Source organism: Saccharomyces cerevisiae, chromosome XIV (assembly GCF_000146045.2).
Source record: "Saccharomyces cerevisiae S288C chromosome XIV, complete sequence".
In the NCBI taxonomy this organism is placed as follows: domain Eukaryota; kingdom Fungi; phylum Ascomycota; class Saccharomycetes; order Saccharomycetales; family Saccharomycetaceae; genus Saccharomyces; species Saccharomyces cerevisiae.
The window spans coordinates 430,051-442,501 of record NC_001146.8 but is presented as its reverse complement, the minus strand read 5'-3'; the positions used below and the strand labels follow the sequence as shown (position 1 = coordinate 442,501).

General features: G+C 39.1%; 7 protein-coding genes across 7 annotated transcripts; 4 read left to right on the top strand and 3 right to left on the bottom strand.

Annotated features, from left to right (window-relative positions):
• Positions 1 to 143: 143 nt before the first annotated feature.
• On the top strand, positions 144 to 1,136 carry PHO23 (Pho23p; the record flags this gene model as incomplete). Its single annotated transcript, NM_001182935.3, has 1 exon — positions 144 to 1,136. One exon carries the CDS (start codon positions 144 to 146, stop codon positions 1,134 to 1,136), a length of 993 nt encoding a protein of 330 aa, NP_014302.3.
• Positions 1,137 to 1,582: 446 nt separating this feature from the next.
• On the top strand, positions 1,583 to 1,705 carry PLS1 (Pls1p; the record flags this gene model as incomplete). The annotated part of the gene is made up of 1 exon (NM_001184620.1): positions 1,583 to 1,705. One exon carries the CDS (start codon positions 1,583 to 1,585, stop codon positions 1,703 to 1,705), a length of 123 nt encoding a protein of 40 aa, NP_878155.1.
• Positions 1,706 to 1,931: 226 nt separating this feature from the next.
• On the top strand, positions 1,932 to 2,900 carry RAS2 (Ras family GTPase RAS2; the record flags this gene model as incomplete). The annotated part of the gene is made up of 1 exon (NM_001182936.1): positions 1,932 to 2,900. The coding sequence occupies one exon, from the start codon at positions 1,932 to 1,934 to the stop codon at positions 2,898 to 2,900; it is 969 nt and encodes a 322-aa protein (NP_014301.1).
• Positions 2,901 to 3,218: 318 nt separating this feature from the next.
• On the top strand, positions 3,219 to 3,935 carry OCA1 (putative tyrosine protein phosphatase OCA1; the record flags this gene model as incomplete). Its single annotated transcript, NM_001182937.3, has 1 exon — positions 3,219 to 3,935. One exon carries the CDS (start codon positions 3,219 to 3,221, stop codon positions 3,933 to 3,935), a length of 717 nt encoding a protein of 238 aa, NP_014300.3.
• Positions 3,936 to 4,184: 249 nt separating this feature from the next.
• On the bottom strand, positions 4,185 to 4,889 carry MIC27 (Mic27p; the record flags this gene model as incomplete). Its single annotated transcript, NM_001182938.1, has 1 exon — positions 4,185 to 4,889. One exon carries the CDS (start codon positions 4,887 to 4,889, stop codon positions 4,185 to 4,187), a length of 705 nt encoding a protein of 234 aa, NP_014299.1.
• Positions 4,890 to 5,361: 472 nt separating this feature from the next.
• Positions 5,362 to 7,503, bottom strand: AVT4 (Avt4p; the record flags this gene model as incomplete). The annotated part of the gene is made up of 1 exon (NM_001182939.1): positions 5,362 to 7,503. The coding sequence occupies one exon, from the start codon at positions 7,501 to 7,503 to the stop codon at positions 5,362 to 5,364; it is 2,142 nt and encodes a 713-aa protein (NP_014298.1).
• Positions 7,504 to 8,008: 505 nt separating this feature from the next.
• POL1 (DNA-directed DNA polymerase alpha catalytic subunit POL1) lies at positions 8,009 to 12,415 on the bottom strand (the record flags this gene model as incomplete). Its single annotated transcript, NM_001182940.3, has 1 exon — positions 8,009 to 12,415. The coding sequence occupies one exon, from the start codon at positions 12,413 to 12,415 to the stop codon at positions 8,009 to 8,011; it is 4,407 nt and encodes a 1,468-aa protein (NP_014297.3).
• Between the last annotated feature and the right edge of the window lie 36 nt (positions 12,416 to 12,451).

The following is a 12,451-nucleotide window of genomic DNA, read 5'->3' as shown; positions in this document are numbered from 1 at the left end:
AAGAAAGAGCTAGGGAAAAAACGAAAAAGGAGCCTAAGGAAAAGAGTTAGGCGTTTACAACAGGACGAACCCGGAAGGAGAAAAGTTTGTAGTCTTGCAGTATCACAAACAGCAACCACGTTCATAGTCTGAAATACGTACAAATGAGTTCACCAGCGAACCTATTCCCTGGATTAAACGACATAACTGACGTGCTGGAGGAATTCCCACTGGCCACCTCCAGATATTTAACATTACTACACGAAATAGATGCAAAATGTGTGCATTCTATGCCGAATTTGAACGAGAGGATAGATAAGTTCTTGAAGAAAGACTTCAATAAAGATCACCAAACACAAGTAAGACTGCTCAATAATATCAACAAGATTTATGAAGAACTGATGCCATCGCTGGAGGAGAAAATGCATGTCTCATCCATTATGCTGGATAATCTAGACAGATTGACGTCCCGGTTAGAATTGGCGTATGAAGTCGCAATCAAGAACACAGAAATTCCTAGAGGTTTAAGACTGGGTGTGGACAACCATCCAGCAATGCACCTCCATCATGAACTAATGGAAAAAATAGAGAGCAAATCAAACAGCAAATCGTCGCAGGCACTGAAGAGCGAATCAAGAAGAGAAGCCATGGCTGCCAACAGGAGGCAGGGCGAACATTACTCCGCCAGCACACACCAACAAGACGACTCAAAGAACGACGCAAACTACGGAGGCAGCAGGCACGAGAGCCAAGACCACACTGGTAACAACACAAACTCAAGAAAAAGAGCCAACGCTGCCAATACCAACAACGCCGATCCAGAGACCAAAAAACGCAAGAGGAGAGTTGCCACCACAGCCGTTTCACCAAGCACTATCAGCACGGCAACTGCCGTCAATAATGGCAGGATAGGTACATCTACAGCGTCCAGGGGAGTTAGCAGCGTCGGAAACAGCAACAACAGCAGGATATCAAGACCAAAAACCAACGACTACGGCGAACCGCTCTACTGCTACTGTAACCAAGTGGCATACGGGGAAATGGTGGGGTGTGATGGCGCAGACTGTGAGCTAGAATGGTTCCATTTGCCATGTATTGGACTCGAAACTCTACCTAAGGGCAAGTGGTATTGCGACGACTGCAAAAAAAAACTGTGAAATAGCTCTCGGGCGAATATCGCCTTAAGGAAATATCTACTAAATACCGAATATATACATATATATATATCTTAGCTACATATATATATATCTTAGCGTTTTAACGGGCGTGGCCGTATCAATGGATCTGCAAGATACTTGGGCCCTACCGGTCTAGATAAAATATTCAAATCGATGGTGATGACGGCACGATAAAACGTAATAAATGATGAAATGACTTGTCACGGCGTAGCAGCGCCAGCAGCTCAGTCTAATCGCCGTACAGTGGGTGGTGTGGCTAATCGCTTAGGCTTTTTATTCAGAAGGACCTTTTCATTCACCTCGCCCCCCTTGGAGGTTCCTGCCTGACCCCTTTGCCCCTGGCCTCGCCCCTGCGCCATGTCTCTGCCTGGAGCGTGACATTTAGGACGGTGAAGCTAGGCAGGCCTTCAGAAATTAAACGGAACATGACAGCAAAGACGAAACAAAGCTGGAATAAGGGGATCTGGGAAAACGGGAAACAAGGTTCACATCAGCAAACATTTCTACCGAAAATCTGGGTAAACATTTATAGTACCCCAACATCTTAAGTTTTAGCCGTTGTCTTCTCTTATCGCCTAGAATCGCTCATTTCAAGCGTAACGCAATCCGGCTTTTGTTTTTTTTCCATTTTATTCATCCACTCTTTATCTGACTCTTCTGCACTATATTAATCAACTAGGAGAAAATTACTTGAGCAGAAAGATACGAGAGAATTACGGATAAAAAAACCAAGTTAACCGTTTTCGAATTGAAAGGAGATATACAGAAAAAAAAATGCCTTTGAACAAGTCGAACATAAGAGAGTACAAGCTAGTCGTCGTTGGTGGTGGTGGTGTTGGTAAATCTGCTTTGACCATACAATTGACCCAATCGCACTTTGTAGATGAATACGATCCCACAATTGAGGATTCATACAGGAAGCAAGTGGTGATTGATGATGAAGTGTCTATATTGGACATTTTGGATACTGCAGGGCAGGAAGAATACTCTGCTATGAGGGAACAATACATGCGCAACGGCGAAGGATTCCTATTGGTTTACTCTATAACGTCCAAGTCGTCTCTTGATGAGCTTATGACTTACTATCAACAGATATTGAGAGTCAAAGATACCGACTATGTTCCAATTGTGGTTGTTGGTAACAAATCTGATTTAGAAAACGAAAAACAGGTCTCTTACCAGGACGGGTTGAACATGGCAAAGCAAATGAACGCTCCTTTCTTGGAGACATCTGCTAAGCAAGCAATCAACGTGGAAGAGGCGTTTTACACTCTAGCACGTTTAGTTAGAGACGAAGGCGGCAAGTACAACAAGACTTTGACGGAAAATGACAACTCCAAGCAAACTTCTCAAGATACAAAAGGGAGCGGTGCCAACTCTGTGCCTAGAAATAGCGGTGGCCACAGGAAGATGAGCAATGCTGCCAACGGTAAAAATGTGAACAGTAGCACAACTGTCGTGAATGCCAGGAATGCAAGCATAGAGAGTAAGACAGGGTTGGCAGGCAACCAGGCGACAAATGGTAAGACACAAACTGATCGCACCAATATAGACAATTCCACGGGCCAAGCTGGTCAGGCCAACGCTCAAAGCGCTAATACGGTTAATAATCGTGTAAATAATAATAGTAAGGCCGGTCAAGTTTCAAATGCTAAACAGGCTAGGAAGCAGCAAGCTGCACCCGGCGGTAACACCAGTGAAGCCTCCAAGAGCGGATCGGGTGGCTGTTGTATTATAAGTTAATAAAAAGGAAATAGTTGTAGAAACGCTAAGACGAAAAGAACTCTATAAAGTTGAAACGAGTACACACATTTATAAATATATACAAAAGTAAATAAAAAAGTGACTGTTTTTATATTGCTTATTGCCATTTGCTATTTCCGTTTCATTCTTGTTAACATTGGAAACTTTGGGCAATATCATATGGTTGCCGGGTAAAGGAAAAAACAAACAACATCGCTATAACATAAAATTGGACATTGCAGAGAGTCATCAATCACATCCATTTTCACAAGAAAGAGGTGTTCCACCTGGAATAACAAGCTTCTCTTTCCCCTTAGAATGACATCTAAAGTTGGTGAATATGAGGACGTTCCAGAGGATGAGTCCCGCCTCACAGAAGAGAACGTATCCGTACCTGAAGAAGAAGTAGAAGACGAAGACGAGGAAGAAGACGACGATGATGATCATATATATATCAATGAAGAAACAGAATCTGGTCGCGAAAAGGTCTTGGTATCACATGCCCCACAAGAACGTATCGTTCCACCTTTGAATTTCTGTCCCGTTGAAAGATACCTCTATAGATCTGGTCAGCCTTCACCTGTGAATTTCCCCTTTTTACTAAACCTAAAACTGAAAACAATTATATGGCTGTCTAACGAAGAACCTCAAGATACCCTCCTAGAGTTTTGTGATACTCATAGAATAAACTTACAATTCGCAGCCATCAACCCGGATGCCGGTGAGGACGATAATCCATGGGACGGTCTCACTGAACATTCTATAATTAATGTACTACAAACGATCGTCACTCAAGAGAATTATCCCTTGCTAGTGTGCTGTGGTATGGGAAGACATAGGACTGGGACAGTCATTGGATGTCTCAGAAGAATAATGGGTTGGAACTTAGCCAGTGTATCCGAAGAATATAGACGCTTTACTGGTAGCAGAGGTGGTAGAATTCTTGTAGAGTTGCTTATAGAAGCTTTCGACACTAATTTAGTAAAAATAGACAAAAATAAAGCACCAAGTTGGTTACTGACAGCTTTGGAGTAGAGGCAAGAAAAAAAAAATGCAAAAGATAAAGAAAAAGCACTGAGCTTTATGACCATTTACCTAAAGTTTGAAATGTTTCAGGATGCACGGCCCATTCGCGAACCAACTTCTAAAGATCACACGAAATGAAATTCAAAATAAATGAAATTTATTTAATGGGTAATTTTATAGAATATTAATTATCCGATTTATATATGGACATACTTACTATGGACATGATAATGAACAAAAAAAGATATCCGCTTGATATCATGCTTGCTCCAACTTTTCATAAAGCTGTTCCCTTGCATACCTTATATTTTTTTGTAATGTCTGATCGATTTGACGTTTTAAATCACATTTCTTGGCAACATATCCTTCCTCATAAATTCGTTTCCAAGTATTGTGATATGACTTGACGAAATCAGCTGGCAGTAAATCATTTTCAGTGGCATTGACCAAATTCTGTGATGTCTGTGGAGCCCAATACTTGAATGTAGCTGCTGCCAATACCCATGGTAACAATATCCTAGATGGCAATGACGTACATAGTTTCTCGAGGATACTAGATTTGTGACCAAATATCAACCTTTTAGCTCCCCAATTAGACCTGTTCACAGCTATGCTTCCAGCAAAAAAGGCACCTAACGCTATTAATGACCCCGGGACCACAGTATGTTTATTTTCAGAATCAACATTGAAAATATTCTTTCTCGAATAATTGATAACATGTTGGACCTGGAGCCTAAAGTTGGCTATCTTGGATTGCCACCCCTTCTCATAACGATCTAGTTGACTGGCAAGTGCGTTTCTATATTTCCGTAACCATTTGGTCAGGTGCACTGACTCAATGATTTCATTCCCGGTAGGTATAGTTCTGACTGATAGCTCTGATGAATTTTGAAGCACAACGGGTATTAATGGGAATTCACCGTGTGATTTCGACTCATCCACGTCATCATAAAAATTTACCATTTTGGAAGCTGTATTGGTAAATGGTGTGCTGCTTCTGTCTTTGACTGCTTACTTTAATTATGAAACTATCACATTGTCATTAATCCCACTCTACTCCTTGATATGTTTAAAAGTTCTCAGGTTGTCGGGGCATTAAGCGGAGTAATCGGATCAAGCTTATTCGCAGATTGGAAAAAAAAATAAAATTCTGGCAATCTTGAACTTGATAATAAATATGAAATTGTGTATATTCAGACATGCTCACCACCTACTAATCGTAGATGGAACATTAAATAACAATATAGGGGTAATGCTTTTAGTGTTTTTTACCTACTACATAATTTCGTGCGAATAATACTGTGACCTGGCGGTCCTTGTTTATATAAAGTGAATTAAGAAGACGTTTGCAACTGCAAGCTGTCAATGGCGACAATGGCAAAATAGTGTTCCTCGATTCCAAATAAATTCTTTATGAAGCAACAACATATATCGTCTAGACACCGAATATACTCTGGTAAGACGTATAAAGCATGCTTGCAATACCGAAGAAAATTAAAATGGTATCTAACATTGGTTTGAATCTCCAAAATTCCCCTTTAGTCTCTGGAAGGCTATTGCCCCGTAAATGCAGCATCGATGGGTATATATATACCAAAGGAATACAGGCGAGGGATCCTATAACTGAAACGAACTTGTCTAAATTATCAGACCCAAAGTAAGCAATTGATACAACAATGATTACGATTATAGAACGAATAAAGTTCTTCAGCCATTTAATTTTCCAGTTCAGCTTTCCTGAATTAGGACGTAATTCGACTCTTGTTGTTAGATCATCGTGCTTGACATATATTTTAGTGAACTTTGGAAAAAACTTATTTTCAATAATTTTAATAGCTGGAAACAACTGCAAAGGTGTGGACAACATAATTGCGATGGAATAGAACAGCTGGATTAAGTTTACAAAAATGTTACTTTGAGGTAAGTTCAACAGTATAACCGTTTGAACATTTGAGCCGTATGCCAAATATCCCAATGTAGCTATGGAAATGAAAAGTATGGTTGCCGTTAGAATCACCAAAGCAAGTACTAAAGGAAATTTTTCAGGATTTCTCATTGAGTCTTGAACAGGAATAATTAACCCGATTCCTTCGAAAGCAAATATTGCCGTCCCGATAAACAGCGTCCAACGGTCTGCATTTAAGCCATAGACGACACCCATTGCTGGGGTCCCCATCAGGTCAAAAAACAACCTTTTGGCTGTAAAAATAATGACAATGACTAAACCAGCCATGATGAAAAAATTTGCTAGTAAAGATGGTAGTGACAATTTCGAAATGTTTCTAATAAACGAAAGTGGAATAAAAATGATCGTTTGAAAGACCATCAGGTAAGATAAAGGTAGGACGCCCACATGGAATACGTTATCAAGAAAAGCTTGTAAATTTTTTGCAGTAAATATCATATAAGCTCCAGAGAATCCAACTTGAGTTATTACTAGGGAGAAAAGAATTATTATTCTCATCCAAGGTCCATACAGTTTTAAACCAATATCACCAAAGGAGGATACACCGCATGAAGATTTGGCCTGCACCAATATGTAGTAACACCAGTATGAATAAATTCCAAAAAAGGCCAGCATACTTACTGAGAAAAACAAACCACCATTATGAAAGGCATTAGGTAAAAATAAAACGCCAGTTCCAATGAAAGATTTAAGCAATATCAAAAAAACCTTCTTTGTCGAAGTCGTACCTTTGGCTGAAGGTAATACTTTCATATGGTCAGGCCGAGACAGCAATGCACTCCTTTCATCTTCTCCGCGTATCATCATGTTTGAGCTATCAGGGATAAAATCATCCTCGAAGGATTCACCAGCAAAATGTCCAAACACGTATAGAAATTCCAAAAAGTTTCTTGTTAAAAAGGGGACCTTATCGATATCTTGGTTAGAAGATGGAGATGACTGGTTAATCGAATCGCTTTCATGCGAAGTGAAGTCTGAGCTAGCGGAATCATTTAATTGATGTTCTTGCCTTTTTTTGTTGACAATAAATTCCCTTCTGAAGCCACCGGGGACATTTAAACCACTTGCTGATGACAATTTAGTATGGTGCTCAATTTTAGGTGTTACATTTTCCATGGACCGAGGGCGTCTGAGCCGTTTAGGATCCTCTGCTTTAACCAACTTGTAAATATCATGCGTTATGTCGCCTCCAGCGCTACTCAGGTTAGTCTCATCGTCATCACTATCAACATTTGCTGCAGCTATGGTACTTGCTGAAGAATTCTTAGTCGGATTAACCCTAGGGATTGCTTCATTTCCATGAGAGACGGAACTTCTTTTGCTACTGTTCAAGTAGTTAAGCCGTACACTGTTTATAATCTCATCTCTGTGGGGATCCTCCAGAGTCTGAAAATTGGGAGAAGACATATCCACAAATACTCTAGAATCAACGCTTCGACATATATCCCTCGGCGTTAAGGTAGACATAGAATACTTCCTACTATAAAATGGGTTTGAATTGAGAACTGTTGATTGAGCCCTTCTGGGAATTTTCATATTATTGGAAGGATGCCTTAAATTTCCGTTTCTTCGGATCCCAAGGTGCTCACCATCTCCATTGTTAGTGACCATTGATGATGTGTTCTAGGATATTGTTATGTTGATTCCAGATTATGAATGACGTTGAAATGTGTTTTAGAGGAGGAATGATGAGTGCCTTTGAACCTAAGGAATCAGATGGCTAAAAATGCTATGTCACCTCGAAAGCAAGAGCAGATCAAGGTAAATGATATCCAACTATATTGTGGGTATTGCTTTTATCAAACTGGCTTATGACAGTGCTTCACAAGATTTAAGCATTCTATTTCATTGATGAAGCTGTTCGCTTATCTGATCTTGCTGATAAGGCGAATCTTAATGCATGGGTTTATTAAAGGATGATGCATGTGAGAACTGATCACCAGAGCCGAAAAAACATTCTCAGAATATCGCTGAAAACCTTCAATAATAAAAGCTTCCTAGCGCTCCTTCCGATGTCTGTACATTAGGTATCTAGTAGGATGCGTATGTACAGTTGTATTCTTTTCTTACTATATAGAATATTCATGAGATCACACAACACATACAAAATACTTACCTAATTTAGCATGAAATCAAATATGCTAGTCATATCAACGTAGCGACGTCCACAATCGTTCAAATATTTTTGAACAACGCTCCGGCCGGTTTCCATTAGTTCTCTGTTTTGTTCTGTTAAAGCCTTAATAGATGATTCTGTCAGCTGTTCCTTGGGGTAGTCGAGATCATCGGGTAGATATATTGGCTTCAATTCTTGCTTTTTATTTTTTTCACAATCGAATAAAGAATCGAAATATAAAAGTTGATTGTACAATTGCTTGTCACTGTATTTGTATCTCATGACACCCGTGCAGCCGTCATTCAAACAACGCTTACCAAAAACGGAGACTTGTCTTGTAACTATACCGCATGTGCTGTCATCACACTGTAACCACCCTGCGTAATATAAGGAAATGTGTGCCCTTATAGAATGCTCTATTTGGCTAGTTAATTGAAGAGGAGTAAAAAGTTGCTCACAATGCTTGCACTGTAAACCATTATATGACACGCGATAGTAATTTGAAGATACAATACCACCAAATGGAAACCTTTTATCGCATGATGGGCAACTTAATTCTAATGTTACAGTATCCTTAAACCTTTCAACGTCTGTAATTGTTGTTTCTAAGGGTTGCAAATTATTAATATCTTCTCCATTGTTATTACCGCCCTCTCTTCTAAAATACTTTTTACTATCTAAACCAAGCGCTTCACTCAAACGCACCACGTTGAAGCTATCAATTCTTTCTAACAACCTTTCTACCGGCGCGAATATTTGTTTCTCGAGATAATATTGTGGATCAGGTATCAAATTGTTACTTTTAATCATTACCTCATTCAATGCATGGGCACGTTCAGCCACAGAAAGAGCCGGCGTATCCGCTGCATTGTCTATTTCATCCTGCTTTGTGATCACAAAAGTGATGACAGAGCCAGCTTTAACAACTCTACCAGCCTTACGCATTCTTAGAGCTACTTGGACTGCAGGCATGTTTTTACCACCTGGGTAGGCCTTGGGATCTTTTGAAAGCTTCATATTGATCTTATATTTATCAATTCTAATGTTATTGGTTTCCACTTTTATTCTGATGTCTTCTAAGTAATCATACACTTCTTGCAATGCTTCTTCTGGGTCCTTATCTGACAGGATGGTGTTTAAAACATGTATAGAAACGTCCCTCGAAAGTGGACAAAATTCACGACGCTTCATGTCCAACCCTTTAACTTCTAGAACAGTAGTTCCATTACCATTTTTGTCCAAATTTACAGTCAAAGCAGCGTACTTTTTCTTGGCATGTAATAGTAACTTCTTAAAAACATTATCAATATCAATCTCCAATAATCTATAGCGCTCATTTACTAGCCTTTTAAATCCCAAGCCAATTTTAATTGCATCCGCATAATTATCACAACCGGTATCTATCATGACCGAATCTGTATCACCATAAACTACAAGAAGATTCATACTTTCAGCTAGTTGTCTTGTATTCATTAAAATCTCACGACCCTTATTAGTGACTAACATGGCGAGCGGCTTTGCGTAAAATCTACTGTTAACATAACCCAAACAACCATACATAGAATTGGCAGTCAATTTTAGAGCTTGTTGACGAATATCACATTGAACTCGCTTATGGGGATCAGTTTCAGTTTTCATCACCTTCTTAACTTCACGTCGACGATCCACCAGATTAGCTAATAACCTTGGTAAAACACCCTGATCCACCTCTGAAGGAGGTACGCTTGGTAACTCATCGATATCTTCCTTATTTCTATCAACGGTGGTAAAACATATATTAAATTCCTGGATAATAGATGGATACAAAGAATTAAAGTCCATGACTAAAACGTAATTCTTATGAAGACCTTTCTCAGGTTCAAAAACTAAACCACCCTGATATTTTGCCTTTTTAGAATTAACTGGTGCATCAGCATTTTCTTCATTTTGTCTTTGTTTCTGAGCTCTACTTCTATTGCCTTCTTTGTCAGGAACAATAAAACCATTTCTTGAAAATTCATGTAGTAAGATATACTCATTTCTACCAGCTCTTGTACCGCCTAGCGTTTGGGCCCATGCATTACCAGCCAAATTTGTCAACTGTTTAGTCAAGGTTAATAATTGAATTCTATAAGACACCTCAGCAGAAATCATACAATTAGTAATATTCTCTTGTAGGGCCATTGTCATACTATTTACATCATTTTGGTATTGTGGATTTTGATAATCAATATCTAACGGCTTATGCTCCTTTTCACATGTAACTTGATACATCTCTGAAAGATCCCAACTTTGACATTTGGGTGTTAATGATTGACCCATTTCATTGGCGATATCACATATCAGCCTACCAGAGCAAATGTCACTAATAAAAAAATGGTTCATATTCGAATTTCCTCTACCGAATTTTTCAGGCCAAGTCCTTCTTAAACGACGGCCAATAGAGCTGAACGTTGGAATGTTGAGATCATGCATTCTATGAGCTAAAACATCTAAGTAGACATTTTGCAAACGATGGCCTATGATAACATCTGGGTCTTCCACTTTTAACATAGCACAAAAACAAGATAGCATGGCCTTTTCGTTGTTGAACAACCTGACTCTACCGGGTAGTTTCTGTTTTGCCAGTGCAGCTAAACCTAATGGGAAACTAGTTGACTGAGGCGGCCTTACTAAAGTACACAAGTCGTCTGGTTTTATATTTTCAGGTATCGGTGAATCCAACGAGATATTTCTATATGCTGATAACGTTATCGAAACAATCTCTTGCTTATTTTCCTTGGGATTCATTAACGTCTGAATCGATAAAGATAGACATCTCAGATTAGGCATTGTCTTTGTTGTAGTAGGCGTGATATTCTGAGGCTTATCTACCGAAACTTCAACCGCACAGTGAGAAGCATTACGAATTGAATTGAAATCTGCTCCCTTTATATCTAACCAGCATGGTCCCATAATCCTATTTTGAATAACAAAACTTTCAAAAATATTGGAATTCCCACCAAAAACATGATAAAAGGTATCGCTAGATAAATCCGATGGAATGGTGTCTCGACTGGACTTCGGTGTTTGGTATGGAAGTAAGACTTTCAAATAATCACTTTCAGATGGAATGTCAGGAAGCTCAAACGAATATTTCATTTTTTGAGGTTTAGCGCGGATATTATCCAGTCCATATTTATCCATCAGTAACGGAATTATTTCCTCGTGTATATCGGTAGGTGTTTTACCCTCTCTTGGAAGGAAAAATAGCTCTCTACAGAGACCGTTGATTTGAACCATGGCTGACACACAATTATCATCCTTTAGTTTAACCTTACCAAATAAAATCAAAGTGTTGTTCACTTCACAGTAATCCAACCAAAACATTTGGAAAGTATCAGTTTCCGGATCTACCACATCTTCCTTTTTGACATTAACCGCAAGTGTAGCAACATCGGTGTTGCTCTGCAAAGATTTACTTGGAGTTAGTCCTTTAATACCGATTGGCGTTCCGGGTGCTGTGACAAACGGTGAAGTTGAAGGGTTACTTCTTGAGTCTATATTCACGCGTCTAGTTGTTGTCACACTTCTCATAGTTCTTCTTTTCAGAATAATATCTTCATCACTATCTTCATCATCTTCTTCATCAGCCAAACTTTGAGCGGATGGTGGATTTGCTAGTAACGTATCTTGAAGTACATTCTGTCTCTTTGTGGCTACTACTGGGGAATTTTCCACATCATCCAATAAATCCTGTACATCATTTGCGTAGCGCAGTTTCCTGCTTTGTAATTTTAACGGTGATGATTCGATTTCTAAATATTTATCAGTACTTGAATCTGGATCAATCTTGACTTTTTTAGAAATACCGGCATCATGACTTGACTCATCGTTTCCGTTAACTCTCTTTATTGACGATTTAAATTCACTAGTCGGCGAAGAATTTAAATTTTCCCTTAATTTGGATGGCAGTAAAATATTGGGTTTTTCTACTTCACCAGATTCAAACTCACCAAGAATGTCATCAAAATTATCGATGGGGATACTTTTTTTTTGGGATTTTTTTGCATGTGCTAGCAGTGTTGATTTGGAATGTTGAGTTCGCAGCATATCTGTAATCTGGTGGTCTTTCTCCCTTTTTATATTCTTCTTCCTTTTAGAATCCTTGCTAGCAAGGTTTCCAGTGTCTTCATCACTTGAACTGTTATCAACTTCCCTCCAATCTTCTTCGACACCACGATCGACGTAGCCTACACCATCGTCATCTACAACAAAATCGTCATGCAGCAATTCCTGGCGCTTTCTGGCCCTGTATTCTTTTTCGTCGATTTCGTCGTATATTCTGTCACCATCTGATTCGTCACCTTCGTAATCATCGATGGATGTACCATTTCGAGCGGCTTGCAGCTTTCTCAATTTTTCTAATTTTTCACTTTTAGAAGACATTTTCCACTGTTTATTTTATGCCTTGATACTATTTGG